The sequence below is a fragment of the Trachypithecus francoisi genome, unplaced genomic scaffold (genome assembly GCF_009764315.1).
Source record: "Trachypithecus francoisi isolate TF-2019V2 unplaced genomic scaffold, Tfra_2.0 Lachesis_group0, whole genome shotgun sequence".
Lineage (NCBI taxonomy): Eukaryota > Metazoa > Chordata > Mammalia > Primates > Cercopithecidae > Trachypithecus > Trachypithecus francoisi.
The window spans coordinates 18,161,349-18,182,261 of NW_022681453.1; the positions used below are offsets into that span (position 1 = coordinate 18,161,349).

Below are 20,913 nucleotides of genomic sequence, written 5' to 3' on the forward strand. Positions count from 1 at the left end.
GGAGATACCCCTGTTTCTGGAAGCCAGCTTTACTGTGCTAGAGGAAGAGGGTCCCCACATCCGGCCCTCGCCCTCCTGGCCCAGTTTGCTGAGGCAACGCACTTGGCCTGCCCACCAGGTGGGGCAGGAAGTCTCGAGCCTTCCCTTGGGGTGGGGAGGAGGGGGATGGGTCAGCAGCTTTACCGCCGGCTCTGCTCTCCACTGCGGAGACTGGGGCTCCGGCAGAGGCTGGACTGTGATCTTGAGGTTCAGAGGTGCATTCTGAGTGGATTCCCTTGGCATAGGTGGTCGGCCCTCAGCAACTGCAACCCTCATTTGGCTCTGTCACCCTGGGCTGCCAGGACACAAGTCTTTCCATGCTTTTCCCAGTGCTTGACTTGGCACTCCCTGCAGGCAGGTGGGTGTTGAGGATGGCAGTGCATGTGGGGGATGTGGCAGTAGGGCTTAGGGGTCCAAGGTCCTAGGATACCCTCACCTGCAGCAATACCACTCATTCTGGCATCGCGAGCAGCGCTTAGAAGCGTCTGCACTGCAGTAAGAACAGCGGGGCCGCTCTGGAGCCACTGCCTCTAGCACGTCCAGCCTGTAGGTCTCAGCCCACCTGGGGGAAAGTCAGGAAGGTCTGACTGGCCCTGGAAGGTGGGGGCATCCCTGCCCACATCCATGCCTCCTGCATCCCATCCACTCCTCCTGCCAGTTCCACGGGACTTACCTTTGTGCCTGCAGCCGCAGGTCCTGCTCTGAGGGGCTGAACACATGGTGGAGCTGGTGCTTGGCAATTGCCTGCCACTTGCCTCTGTTTTCTCGCTCCAGCCGCTCCCAGATTTCTGGGATCTAGGGGAGAGGAGTGGAGAGTGGCAGGAAGGTGCTGGTAAAGTAGGACAGTGGTCCTGAGGAGCTAACTTTCCAGTGTCTACCTGTTCGAACACCAGGTCCTTCTTAGGGGGCTGGGTTTCAGTCAGGGCCAGATGGGCCAGGAAACTCTGCAAGTGGGCCAGGTTGGGCAGCTGGTCCAGTAGTGTGTCTGTGAGGAAGGCCCGAAGCTGCAAGAGTGTCCATTGGAGGCCAGTGATGCAGGTGCTGGCCAGGGGGCCAAGGAAAAGGAAGGGGCTGGGTTGGGCTGAGCATGCCTGTGGGGGTCCATGTCCCACTAGCTGGTATGTCACCTGAGGCCCAAGGACTGAAAAGAACATGGGGGTTGAAGTGGGTGGGCAAAGATAAACAGCAGGGACGCGGTCAGGGTAGGATGGGGAGGGCAGTGCTGGGGCTGTGGGGGCTGGTGCAGAGGGAGTCCGACCTTGAGTAGCTGTCCCTTGGCAAAACTTGTGAGGCAGTAGCGTGCCTGGGCCTCAGGGCTTAGCAGCAGGTTGTACAGGGCTATCCACACTTGCCCGTCCAACTTGCTCAGCTTTTGCTGCTCTGAGGGGGCCACAGTATGCCAACGGCTGCCCTCGAACTGCTGCAGCTTGCCTAGGGAGAGGAACCAGCACACTGGGTGCAGGCATTGCATTCTCTTCAAGTGAGCCAGCTGTGGGGGCTGGGAGACTGACCACTACCTGGGAATGGTGGGAGAACCTGGGCCACAGGACTTGCCCAGGCTATAGTGCTGCTAACCCCAGAGCAGGGTGAGCCTCAGTAGTGGACACATGGGCCTGGCCTGCTGCAGAGCTCAGGTTTAGGCCAACCTTGGCTGAGGCATCCTGGTATCCTCAGATGGGCTTGGGGACGGGGTTTGTCTTCATGTGTGCAAACTGCCCCCTCTATCAAAAAGATATCCTGAAGCAGTAGCCTGGGGCTTAGGCTGGTGCAGGAGGACCCTACCTCCTTCCCGCCGGTTCCAGGGACTATGCTCCAGCAGTTCCACCAGGAGGCAGGGCAGGTTGTGTGTGCTAAGCATACGGCTCAAGGTGCTGAGAGAGAGGCTAGGGGCAGGGACGTTGTGAAGGAGGTGAGCAGAGGCAGGCTACAGGCCCAGTCTTCCAGCCCTCCATGGTAGGCCCAGGCCCAGTCGGACTGCCCACCTGTCCACACAGTCTGTGATGTAGCGCAGTACTGAGAGGGCCTTCAGTGCAATCTCAAATTCCATCAGCTCTGCCTGCTTCTGCAGCTCCTGCGAGGTCACACAGTGTTCACGCTGGGCCACCCTTGCCTGTGCAGGCCTTGGGGAATCCAGACCTAGGCTTTCACAACCCTAGGTAACCTCAACCCACCTGCATGGGGTTGCTGTCCTGGGACCCCTCCCCTTCAGGGGGGCCACCACAGCCACTCCGAGCCACCAGCAGAGTCAGTTTGCGGTGGCAATAGTCTACCAAGTCCAAGACAGTGTCTTCTGCTGACTCACACACCTCCTGGGGAAAGGGGGAGGGAAACTTTCTTTTTTTTTTTTGAGGCGGAGTCTCGCTCTGTCACCCGGACTGGAGTGCAGTGGCCAGATCTCAGCTCACTGCAAACTCCGCCTCCCGGATTTACGCCATTCTCCTGCCTCAGCCTCCCCAGTAGCTGGGACTACAGGCACCCGCCACCTCGCCCGGCTAGTTTTTGTATTTGTAGTAGAGACGGGGTTTCACCGTGTTAGCCAGGATGGTCTCGATCTCCTGACCTCGTAATCCGCCCGTCTCGGCCTCCCAAAGTGCTGGGATTACAGGCTTGAGCCACCGCGCCCGGCCCGGGGGAGGGAAACTTTCTGTGTCTGATGCCCTCCCCACACAGATACAACCTCCCTTCCTGCCAGGCCCTGACCCGAAACTGTGGCCCATGGGCAGAGATAGTCCCTCACCTTGTGGAAGAACACTGTCTCCAAGAGGTTGATGATGGAGGCCTCGTGGTGCACCTGACAGACAAAGAGAGGGACAGGGCCTGTGGTAGGGATAGGGGCTACCAGCTCCCCTCCCCAGACCAGAGCCCTCTGAAGGAGTGGGAGGAAGTATGAACCAGGGGCCTAGCTCACCACCATGTAGATGGGAAAGGTGTTCTGGGGCTTGAAGTCGTCCACCCTGCAGAGCACGGGGAACACCTTCTGCTTCCACATCTCCACTGCGATCAGCTCCTCCACCAGCGTTGGGACCTTTGAAGGGTGGGGTAAAGGACAGGGATGAGATGGGCCTACCTTTGCCTGGCAACCCTCCCATCCCTAGCTCGGCTCAGCTCAGCCCAGATCTCCCCAAACACTGCTGGGCCCCTAAACTATCCCAAACCCCATGGCTATCCTTCCTGATTTTTCTCTTGCATTTCAGACCTTCGTTTCCAGCTGCTCCCAACACCTCTGTGATGTCCCTCGTGCTTATGTGACTGGCTCCTGCCCAGTTGCCAGACTGCCTTGCCCTGCCTGCACCTGCACCCTTATCCTCCCCCCGCCCATTCAGGCGTCTCTTTCAAGTCAGTGCTTCTGCTCATGCCCTCCCTCTTGTCCCTGTCCTGTGGTTCTCCAAGGCTCTTGTGTGCCTTGGCCTCACTGTTACTCAGGACCCTTCACAGTGCCGTTCTTCTTATCCTATCCCCTTGTATGAGTTCCACCTTTCTCTTGCAAAGGAATTCTTTTTTTTTTTTTTTTTTTTCTTGTCACCCAGGCTGGAGTGCAGTGGCACGATCTCGGCTCTCTGTAACCTCTGCCTCCCAGGTTCAAGCGATTCTCCTGCCTCAGCCTCCCGAGTAGCTGGGATTACAGGTGTGCACCACCATGCTCAGCAAATTTTTGTATTTTTAGTAGACGCAGGGTTTCACCATGTTGGTCAGGCTGGCCTTGAACTCCTGACCCCAGGTGATCCACCCATCTTGGCCTCTCAAAGTGCTAGGATTACAGGCATGAGCCACCACGCCCGGCTTTTTTTTTTTTTTTTGGTCAATTGATATCTCAGGTCATCTGCTGGTGACACTCCCTGGTCCATGTTCCAGCCAGCCATCTCCCTGGTTTCTAATTCCCCCTCTCATGTTAGGAAGGCTGCCTCCTTCCATGCCAAAGTTGCACTTCCAGTTATCTCCCCTCCTTCCTTCCCTCCCCACCCCCTCCCCAGCCTTACAGTCAATTCACAGATGCCTTTAGCATTTGGGCCTTCCCCTCGAAGCCTAAGCTGTTCTAGGACCTACAGCTTTCTCCCTAATCAACTCATGCCCTCCACCCAGCCTGGTGTACCAGAGGCCTGTCCAACAGGGACACAAAATGAAACATGTAACACATTCCTCTCTCCCCTTCAGGGAGGACAGGTGTACCAGGCCAGATGGGAAAAGCACACAGGGGACTCCTGAGGGTTAGAGTAGGTGAGGTATGGGGGAAGGCAGGAACCCTGCCTGTGACCTCGGGGTACCTTCCCATGGGTGACCAGCAGCTCCTGAATGGGCTCGCCCTGGCTGATTGTGGCATCGAGGATGGCTTGCATGTTCAGCTTCTCCAGGTTCTCGTGCTGCTGGTTCCACCTGCCTCAGAGGGTGTGTAAGTGCATGTGGGTCCACATGTGTGCATTCGGAGTGGGGATGGGGGCTGGATCCTATTGAAGCCTAACCTGATCCTGAGGGGACACAGGGGGCTCAGGAGCAATAATATTCCTGTCTCGGAACACTCTGCTCCCCCATTTGGGAGCCCCTCCACACTGGGCAGCCCCTCCCCCATGTCAGGCTCCAGCTCCCCCATTCAAGGACAATGACTCCGGGACTCCGCCTGAGCCGGGTGCCTCACCCTTCGGAGCCCATCTCGCGTAGCGGGAAGCTGCGCAGACCCCGCACCAGCACTTCAGCTTCCCCGGGCAACAGCAGTTCCAGGTCTCCCATATCGAGGCCTGGGTCCGACGGATCCTGGGCAGCAGCCAGGGTGGGGATGCTGAAACACTCGGGAACGACGGACCCCGACGGTGCCAGAGTCTGAGACAGGACAGTTGCGGGACGGTTGGGGAGCGAGAGTTCTCGCAGCCATGGAAACGGGTTAGCTGCGCCTGCGCAGTGCGGCCTGGGCTCCGCCCTGGAGGTGGCTCGCGCCTAAATCCGGGCGGGTCTCCAGCCCGCCTCGCCTACGCGGCTGCCAATCGCCACAGTATTTGGATTCCCACAGCTTTCTCGCGATGTGGCCCACGAGTCTCTCCTGAGCTCCAGATCCTTGTGGTCTGGACTCTGCCCTCGGACGCCAAGTCGGCTTGCACGGGGTTGGGGGTAACCCCGACCCCACGAGCTCCTCCTGCGGCTGCGGCATCTTGACCCACCCGCTGCTCCTCCTCCTCCTTATGGCTTCCTGGTTCCTCTATTTCTCGCGTCCCGGCTCCATTAGTTGGTTCTTGAAATACTGCCAGGGCGCACTTCTCTCCATCCTCCCTATGTCCCGACTGTCATCACCTGTCATGGGTTAACTGCGGCAGCCTTTTCTGTAGACTTACTTCCACGCTTGATGCTCACGGACAGCCCCGGAACCTTAAAAGTGTGTATCAGGCCGGGCGCGGTGGCTCACGCCTGTAATCTCAGCACTTTGGGAGGCCGAGGCGGGCAGATCACTTGAGGTCAGGAGTTTGAGACCAGCCTGGGCAACATGGTGAAACCTTGTCTCTATTAAAAGTACAAAAATTAGACAGGTGTGGTAGCACACACCAGTTGTCCCAGCTACTCGGGAGACTGAGGCAGGAGAATCACTTGAGCACAGGAGGTAGAGTTTGCAGTGAGGCAAGATTCCACCACTGTACTCCAGCTTGGACAACAAAGGGAGACTCTGTCTCAAAAAAAAAAAAAAAAGTGTATAGACATTACTCCCTCGCATAAGAGGGGCTCTGTGGCTACCTCTGGCCCTCAAAATGCTAAGTCCGGTGCTGCTTACCAGCAGCTCTGCAAGACCTACTTCTTGCCTGTCTTGTACCTCGGGGCTTGGATTCTTTCCTCTCCTCCTTGCTTCCCTGGACCTACCTCATACATTCCAAAGAGGTTTTTGCCTCAGGGTTTTGCACTTTGCCTGGAATACTCTTCCTTCAGGGCTCAGTTTACATCTCAGTATGGCCTTTCTTGGCTGTTTAATCCAGAGCAGTCCCTGCCTCCAACCCAACTCACTTTTTTTTTTTTTTGAGACAGAGTCTCAGTCTGTCACCCAGGCTGGAGTGCAGTGGTGTGGTCTCACTCACTGCAACTTTCACCTCCTGGGTTCAAGCCATTCTCTGCCTCAGCCTCCCAAGTAGCTGGGATTACAGGCACCCGCCACACGCGCAGTTTTTTGTATTTTTAGTAGAGACAGGGTTTCACCACCTTGGCCAGGCTGGTCTTGAACTCTGACCTCGTGATCCACCTGCCTCGGCCTCCCAACTCACTCTTGATCACATCTGTTTCTTTGAGATTGAGTCTCCTGTCACCTAGGCTGGAGTGCAGTGGCATGATCTCGACTCACTGCAACCTCTGCCTCCCGGGTTCAAGTGATTCTCTTGCCTCAGCTTCCTGAGTAGCTGGGATTACAGGCGCGCACCACCACACCTGGCTAATTTTGTATATTTTTTTAGTGGAGATGGGGTTTCACTATGTTGGCCAGGTTGTTCTTGACCATCTGATCTCAGGTGATCTACCCGCCTCAGCCTCCCAAAGTGCTGGGATTATAGGTATGAGCCACAGCGCCCAGCTACATCTGTTTCTTTCTAGGTTTATTTATTATTATTATTATTATTGAGATGGGGTCTTGCTCTATCACCCAGGCTGGGGTGCAGTGATGGGATCACAGCTAAATGTAGCCTCCAACTCCTGGCCTCAAGTGATCCCCCCACTTCAGCCTCCTGAGTAACTGGGGCTACAGGTGAGTCACCGCGACCGGACTTTTTTTTTTTTTTTAATAATTAACCAGGACTTTTACTTGGCGATTGTCGGTCCTGCCCACCAGATGGCGATCTAGAGCACAGCTCGTGGCTATTTCATTCACCGCTGGGTCTCCCGTGACTGGCCCAGAAGCAGCACTCAATAAAGGCTATTTGAAATGGATGTCTTTATTTACAGAACTAAGAGTCAAGCTCTAGACAGTATGACAAGCCTCCTGGTAGGAGGGACTACCCACAGCAATGTGTCCATTCAGCCACAACCAGTCTCACTTCCAGCAGATGATGATGTTGGGGTCATTTTCGAGCCGCTCATCCAACTCATGGTAGCTCATGCCTGGGTGGGGTGGTGGAGGAGAGGTCAGTGGCCTTGGCCTGGCCACCCTGCCCTGACCCCACCCTGACTGCCCGCCTGCCTCCACCTGTCTTGCAGCAGATCTCGTCATAGCTGTGGCAGCCTGTGTAAAGCCGGGCAGGGTGGCTCTGCTCTTCCCGAGACACCCGCACAGGATACTTCTGTAGTCGCCTGATGAGGTTCTTCATAAGCCCGAACTGGATCAGCTTCCTAGGATGAGGATCAGAGAACAGAGGGGTGACGCCCTGGCCAGGCCTTCTTTCAGGCAGGTGAACCCTTTCCTGTAGTCTCCCTTCAATTTTGTCTTTGTAGCCCCTCATCTCCAGGAAGCCTGCTTGGATTGGCAGTGCCCCATGACCCAGGGCTCCTGAGAGACATAAAGGGTCTAGCTTTCCTCAGGTAACTCCCAAATGCCCCAGCGAATTCTCCTCTGACCGTTCATCAACGTGCTGCAGCTGCTGGGGGTGGCGGCCAATGAGGTCTCGCACGGTAGTGCCAGGGCTCAGGCTGCAGTATAGCTGGAACACATCCCGGAGACTGGCCCTCTTGTGCCCTGTGGGTGCCAGGGATAAGTTTACCATGTGGCCCTGCCCTCCCCAAGATGGCTTCCCCCAAAGCCCACCACTACCTTGCTTGGTCACGTAGGATAGACATGCCTCCTGCAGGGACTTGTCATCTACCAGGTCCTGGACCTTGGGCGTTGGGCAGTATACATTGGAGTACTAGAGGGTAGCAGAAGGCATAGGGGCCTGAGTGAGGGGCTTGGGAAGCTGACACAGCCCTGGTCTGGTCCAGTCACATGGTCCAGTCACTTAATCAAACCCAACTCACCTACCTGGAGGATGGACACCAGTGTCACAACGCCATAGTACCTGAGAGACAGAGTTGTGCTCAGCTTCTGAGGACCATGCCTTCCCAACCCTCACACCCAGGGCCCCTGAGCTCTTCCCTGGCTGGTGACCTTGTACCGGGTATGACTGTAGGCCCACTCACAGCAGGTTCTGGATAGCAATGCGCACCAGGTTGAGCTCCACGTCTGCCTCTGCTGAAATCTTCTGGACGTGGCGGAACCCATCAATGTAGGGCAGGATCTGGGCAGAGTAGGACAAGGTCAGAAGGAACAGGATGAGGCCAGCGCTGTGGCCAGCCCCAGGTGATGATACCCAGGGAGGGATGGCATACTTGTTGTGTAGTGAGGTCCCACTGTGAGTTGAAGAAATCCTCCTTGTCTTTGGTAAAGACAGGTACATCATACTCCTGGGCCACCGGAGGGTCTGGCCGCTGCTCAATCACCTTCAAGTGGATGGTGTTGGACTCATCTGCAAGGGGTCCCATCCATATCCTCAGTGTCACTTCTTCCAAGAGGCCCTCAATTACCATCCAGGCCTCCCAGCATCCCTTGGGGCAAGCAAGTGCCTCTGGGTAGGTCTAATCTTTCTCTTTTTATGAAGTGAGAAACTGAGGCCCACAAAGGGGAAGGAATTGCCCAAGGGGCAGAGCTGGAGAGCTCCACTTCCCCCCTACCCCCAGTCCCAGCTCCATCATGCACTGGACCCTAGACATGGGCACCTCAGCCCATGGCTATTTCCTGCCCACCAATGTGTTCATAGGTCTTGTCCTCCCTGACTGGCTGGGCTCACTTTCCCATTTCTCCTCTACCCCTCTGCTGTCCTTGCAGAGGTTGGCCATACCAATGGGCAGAGTGCACCGGCCCGAGGCATTTAGCTCCTCCAGCAAGATGGTCATGATGGGCACCAACTTCTGTTTGCTCTCCTCCGTGGACACGAAGCTGCTCTCTAGCTAGATAGAGCACGGACAGCATGGTGGGCACATCCCAGGACCCCTGGCTGGTTGGCTGCCCTGAGTTGCCAGGGTCTCAGGTTTGGGGGACTTAGGAGACATGGGAACACCTTCCCCAACTGTCCGTAAACCCAAGCCCATCTCATTGCAGACCTCTAGTGTGGTCAGATAGCCAGCCAGCTTTTTAACGATGGGCTCCAGGGCGCAGGTCTTGGCCTGGGCATCACACACGAAGCCCAGGTTGAAGAGGAGGGCATTGCGGCTGTACTTCTTGTGTTCGATGCACACAGGACAGCCGATCAGCTTCTTTTCCATGGCTGTGCTAGATAATTGGAACAGAGTCAGGCCCCCAAGCCTGTCCCTTCCTCCTCCTGGGACAACCCCTGCCGCCCACCGTTCACCCCGAGCTAGGGCCTCACACAGTGATAAGCTTGTTCTGCAGCTCTGGCTTGGTGATGATGTACACTTGGACTGTGTCAAACAGCTCTCGGGAGATGAAGTCTTCAGGGACCTGGGAAGGGGAGTGGCAATGGGCCCCTCAGTGGACATCTGTATTTGGTGTAGTACAAATGGTGACCTCCTCATGCCCCCCAAGCCCAAGTCCTCTTGTCCAGCGTTCCCCTCTCTCCCACCCACCCAGGCCTATTCTTTCTATTTCCAAACACACGCTATGATCTCACCTCCTTCCTGGCTTCTGCATATGCTATTCGCTCTACCTGGAACACTTTCTCCTCCCTTATCTAAACTTCCTATGCATCATTTACTCTTCACTCAGTTCAGGGATACTCATGGGTCACTCACCTCACCTTCTGTGGTACCTGGAACCCCTCAACCGGATGCCTACAGCCCAATATCCTACAAATACTGCCAATGTGACCTATGTCTTCCCTGCCACACTGGGAGCCAGGGGCCTGGGTCTGACTATCCTCTAGCCTCACAGTTGTCTGCGAATGAAGTAGCATGCCTGCGTGCAGCACGGGAAACTACCGCCTTTAGGCAGCCGGTTGAGCTCTCGAGAACGTCCCTCTCCCCGCCCAGTCCCGCAAGCCCGGGTGGCACCTGATAGGTGATCTTGGGTCCCAGCGTGGGGTGGAACTCGCTGAAGAATATGCATTCGATGCGGCAGCCGCTGCCCATGGCAATAGCCAGGCCCAGGCCCGTAGCTCCTCGTTCCTCGCGCAGAGGCGTCCCCACCTCCTGTGAACACTTGACACAGACAGCCCCGAAGCCCGTGTCGCTGGGGCACGCAGGCTCGCGAATCCCTCTGACCAGTGGCGCCTGCGCAGCGCGACTCAGAGGCGTGGCTGCTGGGGGGCTCGTCCCAGGAAGTCCTGGGTGGGTAGACGTCGCACCCGGAAGTAAAGCGGCTCCGCGACGGAGCGGCGGTGTGCGCGGCAGGGCCGGGAGTATCCCGCTTTCTTTGGAGGAAACAACCGCATCAGATCTGCGCTGCGGCTGAGGCAGGCAAGTCCCTAGCGTGGAGGGGCAGCATGCGCGCAGCACTTGGGGAGGCGGTGCGCTAAGGGATTCACGCGGTAACTGGGACCGTAGCAGGGAACTACAATTTCCATAGTGCCCCGCGCCCTCCCAGCGGGCTCTACTGCCGGCGACGGCGTGGTACACGCTGGGATTTGTAGTCTTACATGGCTTTGCGCATCCTACCTGGAAGGCGGACCAGCGTTTGGTACCAGTTCAGATGAGTACACGCTGACAGGCCGCTGGCCCTCGACTGGCATGTTGTGACCATTCCTGGTGCTGGTCTTGGTACTGTTCTTTCTTATCATAACTTATTGGAAGAGGGTGGCATACCTGCCTTGCAGCCTTTTCTCCAGTGAGGAGTGAACAGTGGGCACCTGAGACCCTGGCCCACGCTACTATGCTTTCAGGCTACAACCACTGGCACGGCTGACCATGGCCCTTTCTGCGGAGACCGAGTCACACATCTACCGAGCTCTGCGTACTGCTTCTGGCGCTGCCGCCCACCTTGTGGCCCTGGGCTTTACCATCTTTGTGGCTGTGCTTGCCAGGCCTGGCTCCAGTAAGTAGAATTCATAGCTGACTTCTGGGAAGGGAAGGGCCGCTTTTCCTGGGGAGGAAGGGCAGTGGGACTCCCGGGAACAGGCCTGGCTGGCTGAGGGAATTCGGTGCCGGAGCGATGAGTGGGGTGGAGCAGGTAGGTGTGGCCAGGGCACACAGAATTCCTGGTTTCTCTTTCCTTGTCTGGGTGCTCCCTTTGGCTGCCTCTCAGGAAGTGTAAGGGAAGGAGGAAGGACTGCCAGAGGAGTGGCAAAGCATGGCCTCTGATCCAGGAAGGGGCCAGGAAGAGAGGATAGGTGTGGGGTCAGCTTGTTGCAGAACAAGAGGGGGCTCACAGTTTGGCAGCACCTCTTTGGGTGATGGGCCGCTGATATTCCTCAACCCTTAAGGATTGGTATGGCTGGTTTCTTCTTGCCTCAGCCCCATGAGGCTTCCTCTTCTCATTCCAGGCCTGTTCTCCTGGCACCCGGTGCTTATGTCTCTGGCTGTAAGTAGTGGACCTGGGCAGTTCTTAGGGGTGGGAGCATGGGCATGGTTGGTGGCCCTGGCAGCCTCTGGATCTTTGTCTACATTTAATATTTGTTTGGAAGAGTTGCATGCCCCAACTACTCCTGCTCATGGTATATATTTGAGACTTGAGGCCGGGCACGGTGGCTCACGCCTGTAATCCCAGCACTTTGGGAGGCCGAGGCGGGCACATCACCTGAGATCAGGAGATTGAGACCATCCTGGCTAACACGGTGAAACCCCATCTCTACTAAAAATACAAAAAATTAGCCAGGCATGGTGGCACGCTCCTGTAGTCCCAGCTCGGGAGGAGAGGCAGGAGAATCACATGAACCCAGGAGATGGAAGTTGCAGTGAGCCAAGATTGTGCCACTGCACTCTAACCTAGGCGACAGTGCGAGGCTCCATCTCAAAAAAAACAAAAACCAACTCCCCACCCCCGCCCCCGAAAAAAGAAAATTAGCTGGGTGTGGTGGCAGGTGCCTGTAATCCCAGTTACTCAGGAGCCTGAGGCAGGAGAATCGCTTGAACCCGGAAGGCGGAGAGTGCATTGAGCTGAGATCATGCCACTGCACTCCAGCCTGGGTGACAGAGAGAGACTATCTCCAAAAAAAAAAAAAAAGACGAATCAGAGTAATTAAGACCCAGGTCAAATGGGTAAGGTTTGTCTAAGCACGAGGCTTCACCCACCTCTAGGCAGAAAGCTGAGACATTGCATTTTGATGCACTTCTGTCCCTTTTTACTTTAATTTCTGGTGATGCACCTAACTTTCCCTGAAATAGTGCACCCGTGTGGCCAGCTCTTGCCAAGAAATTGTATCCAGCCCCACGTTAGGGAAACAAAGCTTGTGAATCATTTATAATTGCCATATCTCAAACCTTGTGTTTGCTTGGTAACATAGCACAGATGACATTTCAGACTGGCACCTAGGAGGAAGTCTGGAGATTATTCAGGGCACATATATCGTCCCAGATGAGGTTTTCCATTCTTGCCCCACCAAATGGGGATAGTCTTGTCAGTGGGGAGAGAAAGAAAAAGGGGAATCAGCCCAGACTCACTGGCAGCTGAGAGTTACATAAAGCCCTCTTCCCCTCTTCTGGGGCAGCACCCTCACTTGAGCTTCCCATCCCCTGTCTCCTCAGTTCTCCTTCCTGATGACCGAGGCACTACTGGTGTTTTCTCCTGAGAGTTCGCTGCTGCGCTCCCTCTCAAGGAAGGGCCGAGCACGCTGCCACTGGGTGCTGCAGCTGCTGGCCCTGCTGTGTGCACTGCTGGGCCTCGGCCTTGTCATCCTCCACAAAGAGCAGCTTGGCAAAGCCCACCTGGCTACGCGGCATGGGCAGGCAGGGCTGCTGGCTGTGCTGTGGGCAGGGCTGCAATGCTCAGGTGGGGTGGGGCTGCTCTACCCCAAGCTGCTGCCCCGCTGGCCCCTGGCGAAGCTCAAGCTATACCATGCTACCTCTGGGCTGGTGGGCTACCTGCTGGGTAGTGCCAGCCTCTTGCTGGGCATGTGCTCACTCTGGTTCACTGCTTCTGTCACTGGTGCAGCCTGGTACCTGGCTGCACTATGCCCTGTCCTCACCAGTTTGGTCATTATGAACCAGGTGAGCAATGCCTACCTATACCGCAAGAGGATCCAACCATGAGCTCTTCCCAGCCTAGGGGAAGCCTGGATTTGCCCCTCCATGTAGGAGCTGGGGCTAGGGACCTCTTGAACTCTCTCAGCTGAGTCAGGGGACACCTCAGGCACTGGGACAGTTGGGCAGTTGGAGGCCCATATGTGAATTCCTGCTCCTCATGCTGGAGTGCCTCCCATTTCCTTCCCCTCTCTCCGTCATCCCAGAGGAACTTATGCATCATGTGTCTGGATGAAGCTAGGGCTGCAAGACCACCTCCCCTGCAAGGCAGCTCATACTTGTACTGTGTGTCCAGAAATTTCAGGAGAGAAAAAAGTAAAAATTTTTACAAAAATGACTGAAAAGATTGATGGGAGAAGCAGCCCAGAGTTGGGGATGGTTCTTATTAATGCCATCAGCATGGGAAAATGGGCAGCTGGGCAAGATGGGGACCCCTCCGATCCCTGGCTGTTCCCTATGGGGCTGAAGCTCTCCCAGCACACAAATCCCCAGGATCTAGCTGCTGAGCCTCCCAGGCCACTCTGGGCCCTGGCAGGCCCTAGAGCTGCAGCTGTGAATGGTACAGCTGTGTGTCCTTTCTGTCCCCCGGCTGTCCACTGTGCTGGAGTCTCCAGACTGTGAGGGTTAGATACATACAATAACAGGATGGGAGCTGGGGGTGAGTTGTCTCTAGGGGTGGCAAGCACTGAACATTCTGTCTTAGAGGTAAACCATGGATAAGAACAGCGCCTTATGATGGAGAGGCCCTTATCTTCAGATCTAGGCAGGGACAGAAGGCCTCCCAGATAGGGATTCGAAGGGAAAGAAAAAAGGAGTAAGAGTCTGAGGCAATAGCTCTTGGAAGGTTACTTGGCAGTGTGCATGTGGTGGTGGCGGTGGTGGGGAGCTGGGGCAATGGGCTTCTCTATCCAGGTGGAGTTACCATGGAGACAATCAAGTCCCTGTCTAACTTTGCAGTTGAACGTGATGAGGGGATGCACAAGGTGGCCTGACAAGAGCCCAGGAGTCATTCGTCAGAGAACTGCTTTATTGATACTGCGAGCCTGGGCTTGGCTGCCCACTCAAAGTGGTCCTGTAGAAAATACCTGGGAGCCGAAGCTGTTCTGGTCCAGAAGCAGTCATGGCCACAGCAGAGGGAAACAAATCCTGACAGGAACAGTCTTTCTGTGGATGGGCAGGGATGTGCAGCCCCAGGTCAGCTCCTGCATTTGCTGGGCCCCCAGAACATTTTTGGCAAATCCTTGCCTTGGCTCAGGGCTCTCGGCAACCAGTTTCAGATGTGAGGGCCGGCCCAGGAGCTGTGGCATCAGTGTCCCTGCAGCCACTTGCTTGGGGCTGCCAGCTGATGTACATTCTTACCTCAGATGAGGGCCTGGACTGGCCGATGCCTCAGAGGCTCCAGGCCTGGCATAGTGGTTGTCTGGAATTGGAACCAGCTAGCAAGAGTCCTGGGTAGTGTTGGCGAGAAACAGCAGAAGGCCATGGAAAGCCCCAGCAGGTCTTCTTCCCTCTCCTCAGAGCAGTCAGGTGCCCTGGAGTAGCTGAGAGGATGTCAAGGGGGGCTCAGGAGGGGAGGTGCCACATTCCAGGTGGTCTGGAGTTACAGTGTCGAGGGAGCTGCCTCGAAGGTGATTAGACTGGATTCTGGGGCAGCCCCCTTCCCTGGGGGTGTAGGAGCTTTGTCTGAGGGCAGGGGGCTGTCCACCTTGGCCCCAGACTCCTCTTCATCATCATCCATGCTGGGCCAGACGGACTGGTCCTCCACTCTCTTCAGCCGCTCATTGAGTGCCTTCAGGGCCAGTTGCCTGGGGCCAGAAGAGAGAGGACAGGTCACTCTGGGTTTGGCCTTGGCTCATGCTCTCTGCCCTTCTGCAGCAGGCTGACTCCTCACCGTACCACCTAGACTCCTCCCCCAGAATCCCATGTTTCCCCTTCACCATGCAGAGCCTGGGACTCCCCAGAGATTGGTTTAGGACCCACTCTGCCATCAGAATGATAACCCAAAGGCTCTAAGAGTCTTCCCTCCATAGCTGAGGCACCTCCAGGGTGGGAAGGTCAGCTGGGTGTCTGCCAGACTACCCACCAGGCCAGCCACCAGGAATGGTTCTTAGGGTGGTATCTAAGGGTGGGTGGAACTAGTGCCCTAGGGCAGATGGGTGGAACGGCAAGTTTTGGAGTTTCCAGGAGTTTCTGCCTGGGTGCCGGCATCACATCCAAGGGAAGGGTTATTAATTCTCCCCGTCTCCTGGTTAGGGGTATCTTGACCCTCCTGGCAAGGGTCAATGGGGAAGGCTGGAACTCAACACCTCCCTTGGTGCTCAGCCCAGGAAGCAGGGCCAACCTGGGTAAGTCTACCCATCCTAACTGACGCTAATATTCTCCCTCTCAGAAGAACCCCCAAAGCCACAAAGGCCCTTGTTAGAGCAGGGACTTCGAGGAACCCTTGCAAGAGGAGAAGGAGAAACAGCCCCCATGGGTAGGCATAGGCCAGAGCCTACTGCTTCCACAGGGTGTATCCTTAGGGGCCCCACTTTGAGGGCAGGTGGGAAAGTCCAACAGAAGAAGGTTTACACATGTGCTTGGGACCCTGGCTGACCAGAAAGTGGAGTGCCGCAGCTGCCAGGGAACCATTTCAACAGTGACCACTGTGGACTCCTATGCCTCAGCCTCTCTGTGCCACCAATGTGGGGACAGCCCGTGTAGCCTTTCAGGTTCCAGCTGAGAACCAAAATCTACACCATGCCAGGGAACATGACAAAAGAGGCAACAAGGACACGGGTGTAGAAAGCCCTAGCACACTTCCACCCTTTCCAGGAAAGACAGGACAGTCCTTCCCTGCTGCTACCCAGGCTCCCATCCTGATGATGCCCTTGCCAGTTCCATCTAAAGCCTGCCAAGGCAGAAAGCGGGTGTCACACTAGTCACTTCCTCACAAGGACCAGAGAGACAGGAAACCCTGCCTCCCTCTCCTGGTAGCCCTTTGGAGTTCGGCGTGGCCATGCAGTCAGATGTCAAAGTGGCTGGAGGAATAACCCCCACCCCCATGTAAGCTAACAACCATAAGGCTATGCCAAGAACTCGCCTCTTGACCCTCCCTTCCTCCCCACCAACCTGCTTCCCCCGCGTCCATTTTCTTGGGCCTGGGCAGAGGTTTTTGAATGTCCAGCCAACCCTAATAATCCAACACCTCTCAGTGGAGGAGGGGTCCCCACTGGCCTGGCCCCACCTGAATAGCTCTGGGGGACAGTTCAATTCCTACCAGGCCCAGCTCTCCTGGCCCCAACTTTAATACCAGCTAAGGTTAAGAGAGACTTCTGTCCTTAAGGCTTATCACCTATAAAGACCCAAGCTCTAGAGCCCAGAATTATGCCCTACAGCATGCTGTATATACTTTTCAACACCTACCACACCTTGGGCCCATAGTGATCTGTGGCCCTTCCCCAGCTGGAACTCCTTCAAGAAAGGAATGTGTCCCACACTCAATTCTACAGCCCAGTGGAGAGTAAATACAGGGATAACTGCAGCTAAATTCATAGAGCTTTCTGCCATGACCCCATTCACAGGTGAGCAAAAGCAGGAGCCTTGGCAATGCAAAGGACAAAGCCCGGCCCAGATTTTACTATTCAAGTAATTGCCTCAAAACACTCAATAATAATGTTGGAAATAGAGCTGTGGATTTTGTGAAAGCTGGGACCACTTTGCTGGCTCCACAGATCTGGGAGAGAGAGAAAGAGGTGAATTTAAAAAGATCCCTCCTGCCCTGGCCAAAGTGCATTTAGGGAAGAATTCAGCTGGGACTCCTGATGCTGTGGATGGCTTGGTTTATAGATAATGAAAGGGTCATCGCCACTCCCTGGTGTAGTCAGCAGGCTCCCTCAGTGGGTCATGTAGCCTGTGTCTGGTTTTGGTGACACATGCCTGCTGGAGACGGAGGTAAATGTGGTAATACCCCAAGCTTCCCTCTCGATAAATAAGTGGCAGAGAAGCACAGCATCTGAGTTAAAGCCCAGGAAGAGAATACAGCATTTGGAAATTGGAGTGGCCCAGATCACCTTTCGAGGACCCCAGGCCTCCTTCCCTGTCCCTTCCTCACAGGGAAAGTACCAGCAGGTTGCTTCTGGCTCCCAGGCCCAATGTCTAGGATTCTGAGATTCTGAGGCAAGGCCAGGGTTCTGTGTACCTCCACTGGGCCTTCACAGCACCAAAGGAAACTGCATTTCTTGAGACTTATTAAGTGGCCACAGTGGTGAGGAAAGTGCCTCGTGGACCCCAGACACCTAACTGCTGAGTTCCTCAAGGCCAAAGACTGATTTTATCTTTCCAGATCTGCCCCAACACCTGACTGTAGGTCTCCACCTATGTACGGCAAACACCTCAACAGATGGTATGCGACTTGACCAGTATGCTCCTAGCTTGACAAGATTTTGGAAAATTTCACAGTACCTTCTCCGCTCAGCGTCTTGAGGGTCTGTGCCTGGCAGGCTGATGGTGATGGAGGATGGGGCACCCACATCGTAGCGCTTCACCGTCTTCTGGCATATCTTTACCTTCACCAGGAGGCCATGCACCAAGTTCGCCAGCAACCCCACCACAGGCTGCAGGATCTCAGGGAAGAAAGTGGCGAAAGCAAAGTGGTCAGCCATGTCCCCTCGGCCCCGGCTGTGCCGCTGGTAGAAGCGAAGATACACCCAACTGGAGAGCAATCCGAAGCCATAGGAAGCCAGTGCCGGGCTCTGGAGCAGTGTGGCGAGCCGCAGCAGGAGCAGCAGCGCCAGCAGCAGCATGGGCATCACACTGACGCGCACCTGGGGCACTCGCAGGACCACACAATCCCCCATGGTTTGCTTGAGTGCCACCAGGACACCACCTAGGAAGCCCAAGGCGCCGTGGATACGGACAGTGAACAAGTAGACCAGGTTGAAGGAAGCCATGTAGGTGAGGAGGTAGGCGAAGGCCCCCAGCAGCCCTACAGACACATTCACTACTGAGAAGAAGATGAGCAGCTCCAAGGCCCCCCAGAGGGGCTCCAGCAAACGCCCGGCCACCACCACCGTGGTCAGGCTGATGGCCACGTCCCACACATGCTGCTCCATCAGCCCATGGGTGGCCAGGGTCCAGATCCAGAAGTTGGGGGGAAAGAGGTAGCCCGGGGTGACCGCCAGGCAGCCTGTGTCCACGGCGAAGGAGAGCAGGTAGAGGAATAGTACCGCTGCACACAGAGCCTTCACCACCACGCTGGCGCTGGCCAGGATGGCCCCCAAGTGCTGGCGGGCGCCTGGCAGGGCACGTTGCATCTTTCCGGCGGCTGTCGACCTGAGGAAAGGGTTTGGTAGGCCAGGGGCCTCCCCGGGGCCTCGTCCCAGTCCGGCCCCGATGGGAGGCCCAGGCCCGGCCTAGTCACTGGCCTATGGCCCTGGTAAAGGATCCGCTTCCGATCGGGTGGGGCTCTGGTCCCGAGGGGCCGACTCGGGCCTTGTCGCCGGGCCGCAGCGTAGGCCCCTCGCCCGGGACCTGAGGGAAGGCCCTGGACGGCTTCGGCACGCCCGCCTGCCCACCCTGTAGGCCCCGTGCCAGGCTAGCCTGGCTGGCGTTGATCTCAGGGCTGGGCCTCCTCCATCCACTCCGAGGCCCTTCGGTTCGCAAGGGGGCTAGTTCCGTACCCGAGTCAAGCCTGGTCAGCTCCCGCTGGGCCTGGCTCCTGGCTTCGACCGTACCTCCTTTCTCGGGGGGCCGACAAACAGGGTGCTGCGCCTGCGCGCCCCCGGCGGCAGCGGGCTGTCCTCTAAGCGCCTGTGTTCCGGCTCCTCTGCATGCTGGGATACGGAGTCCTTGGTTGCAGTCGGGGAAGAGTGGGACAGAGTTCTGGCTAGAACTACAAGTCCCAGGAGGCCATGCGCACGGATCGGTCCCGTCGTGGTGAGAGGGGACTGTGCTGGGACTTGTAGTTCTCGGGCACCGTTTCCGTCGGTTCTCAGGAGGTGGGAAGGGATGAATTAGCATCTCTAACCCCTGAAAGCGGCGGTGGGGGTTCGGGAAGCAACACAGCTCTAGCGCCCACACTTGCTGAATTCCCTGGGAAGAGTAGCTCTATTTGTGCATGTACCTCTGAGCGAGTGTGTCCTTCTCGGCTGGCGTGTGGGTCACTGTGTGACAAACAGAACCTCCGTGGTCTGTTGAATGGGACCTGACCCAGGCTGGAACCCTTGCTCTGCCTTGGCGGCTGTGTGGCATTGGTTAAGTTCCTGAACCTTTTTGAAACTCAGTTTCATGGACCGTAAAATGTAGATGATGACATGATCTTCCTGTCCTAATAGGGGAAAGGGGTGTAAAATGCCAGTCCACCCTGGGTACTCAGGGAGTATTGCCCATGTTACCTTTTTTTGTTTGTTTTCTCCCACTTGGAAACATTTTTGGTTTGTTATTTCACGTTGCCTTTTTTCCAAGTGAGGTGGACCTGGAGCACAAGCCTAGGACTCCCTCCCGCATAGGGACGAGGCTGGGCTGCCCTCAGTGACCCTTCTCCCCACTAGAGACTTCTGATCACTGCGGAGGAAGAGAGGTCTCTCCACAAGCCTGGGCCAGGCCTGTTCTGGCCCCACTTCACGCCACAGTGGCTTCTGACAGTGGTTGTGTTCTGTGTCTTTTTTTTTTTTGTACATTGAGTTACTTAAAAAAAAAACTGTACATATAGGCTGGACACGGTGGCTCATGCCTGTAATCCCAGCACTTAGGGAGGCCAAGGCGGGCGGATCACCTGAGGTCGGGAGTTTGAGACCAGCCTGACCAAGATGGATAAACCCCGTCTCTACTAAAAATACAAAATTAGCCAGGCGTGGCCGGGCGCGGTGGCTCAAGCCTGTAATCCCAGCACTTTGGGAGGCCGAGACGGGCGGATCACGAGGTCAGGAGATCGAGACCATCCTGGCTAACACGGTGAAACCCCGTCTCTACTAAAAAAATACAAAAAATTAGCCGGGCGAGATGGCGGGCGCCTGTAGTCCCAGCTACTCGGGAGGCTGAGGCGAGAGAATGGCGTAAACCCGGGAGGCGGAGCTTGCAGTGAGCTGAGATCCGGCCACTGCACTCCAGCCTGGGCGACACAGCGAGACTCCGTCTCAACAAAAAAAAAAAAAAAAAAATTAGCCAGGCGTGGTGGCACATGCCTGTAATCCCAGCTACTTGGGAGGCTGAGGCAGGAGAATCGCTTGAACCTGAGAGGCGCAGGTTGTGGTGAGCCAAGATCCTGCCATTGCACTCCAGCCTGGGCAAAGAGTGAAACTTTGTCTCAAAACAAAAAGCTGTACATGTAATTAAAACAATTTTAGACAAAGTACTTTTATAAAGCACAGAATCCCTTCCTTTCAGCCACTGATTTCAGTGTGTGCTGATGTGTGCATGGCCTACAGGTTACAAAGGGTGCTGATGCTTTTTTTTCTGGGGTCTGGGTTCCCACTGGTTGCCACATCAGGGTAAGGTTGCCAGTTTTAGCAAATCAAAATACAGGATGCTCAGTCAAATTTGAATTCCAGATAAACAACGAATAATCTTTGAGTATAATCATGTCCCCCCCCCTTTTTTTTTTGAAACAGGGTCTAGCTTTGTCCCAGGCTAGAGTGCAGTGGCACAATCATAGCTCACTGCCACCTCAAACTCCTGGACTGAAGGGATCCTCCAGCCTCAGCCTCCTGATTAGCTGGGACTACAGGCACACACTACTGTGCCCAGCTAATTTTTTTTTTTTTTTTTTTTTTGAGACGGAGTCTCGCTCTGCCACCCAGGCTGGAGTGCAGTGGCCAGATCTCAGCTCATTGCAAGCTC

At 55.9% G+C, this 20,913-nt stretch overlaps 4 protein-coding genes across 9 annotated transcripts; 1 reads left to right on the forward strand and 3 right to left on the reverse strand.

Annotated features, from left to right (window-relative positions):
* Positions 1-11: 11 nt before the first annotated feature.
* ZMYND10 (zinc finger MYND-type containing 10) lies at positions 12-5,204 on the reverse strand. 4 transcript variants are annotated; one of them, XM_033208410.1, is made up of 12 exons: positions 4,670-5,204; positions 4,302-4,410; positions 2,948-3,064; positions 2,777-2,830; positions 2,211-2,348; positions 2,022-2,110; positions 1,822-1,922; positions 1,298-1,470; positions 918-1,043; positions 713-834; positions 476-601; positions 12-387 (listed from the first exon to the last, which is right to left on the reverse strand). In XM_033208410.1, exons 1-12 carry the CDS (start codon positions 4,759-4,761, stop codon positions 312-314), a joined length of 1,323 nt encoding a protein of 440 aa, XP_033064301.1. In that variant the 5' UTR covers positions 4,762-5,204; the 3' UTR covers positions 12-311. The 4 variants fall into 4 exon arrangements, with proteins under 4 accessions (XP_033064301.1, XP_033064290.1, XP_033064319.1 ...); XM_033208399.1 differs by having other exon boundaries at positions 14-387; positions 2,022-2,134; XM_033208428.1 differs by lacking the exon at positions 4,302-4,410 and having other exon boundaries at positions 14-387.
* A 1,704-nt stretch (positions 5,205-6,908) lies between these two features.
* NPRL2 (NPR2 like, GATOR1 complex subunit) lies at positions 6,909-10,775 on the reverse strand. Of its 3 annotated transcripts, none has more exons than XM_033208517.1 (11): positions 9,973-10,775; positions 9,333-9,424; positions 9,067-9,235; positions 8,805-8,913; positions 8,296-8,432; positions 8,107-8,204; positions 7,949-7,985; positions 7,742-7,835; positions 7,549-7,666; positions 7,181-7,323; positions 6,909-7,095 (listed from the first exon to the last, which is right to left on the reverse strand). In XM_033208517.1, exons 1-11 carry the CDS (start codon positions 10,048-10,050, stop codon positions 7,028-7,030), a joined length of 1,143 nt encoding a protein of 380 aa, XP_033064408.1. In that variant the 5' UTR covers positions 10,051-10,775; the 3' UTR covers positions 6,909-7,027. The 3 variants fall into 3 exon arrangements, with proteins under 3 accessions (XP_033064408.1, XP_033064413.1, XP_033064423.1); XM_033208532.1 differs by having other exon boundaries at positions 6,910-7,095; positions 9,067-9,230; positions 9,973-10,104; XM_033208522.1 differs by lacking the exon at positions 7,742-7,835 and having other exon boundaries at positions 7,945-7,985; positions 9,973-10,192.
* LOC117082062 (cytochrome b561 domain-containing protein 2) lies at positions 10,229-13,429 on the forward strand. The gene is made up of 4 exons (XM_033208554.1): positions 10,229-10,377; positions 10,800-10,951; positions 11,400-11,437; positions 12,601-13,429. The coding sequence occupies exons 2-4, from the start codon at positions 10,825-10,827 to the stop codon at positions 13,102-13,104; spliced, it is 669 nt and encodes a 222-aa protein (XP_033064445.1). The 5' UTR covers positions 10,229-10,377; positions 10,800-10,824; the 3' UTR covers positions 13,105-13,429.
* Positions 13,430-14,101: 672 nt separating this feature from the next.
* TMEM115 (transmembrane protein 115) lies at positions 14,102-18,936 on the reverse strand. The gene is made up of 2 exons (XM_033208541.1): positions 17,539-18,936; positions 14,102-14,900 (listed from the first exon to the last, which is right to left on the reverse strand). The coding sequence occupies exons 1-2, from the start codon at positions 18,387-18,389 to the stop codon at positions 14,696-14,698; spliced, it is 1,056 nt and encodes a 351-aa protein (XP_033064432.1). The 5' UTR covers positions 18,390-18,936; the 3' UTR covers positions 14,102-14,695.
* Positions 18,937-20,913: the final 1,977 nt, after the last annotated feature.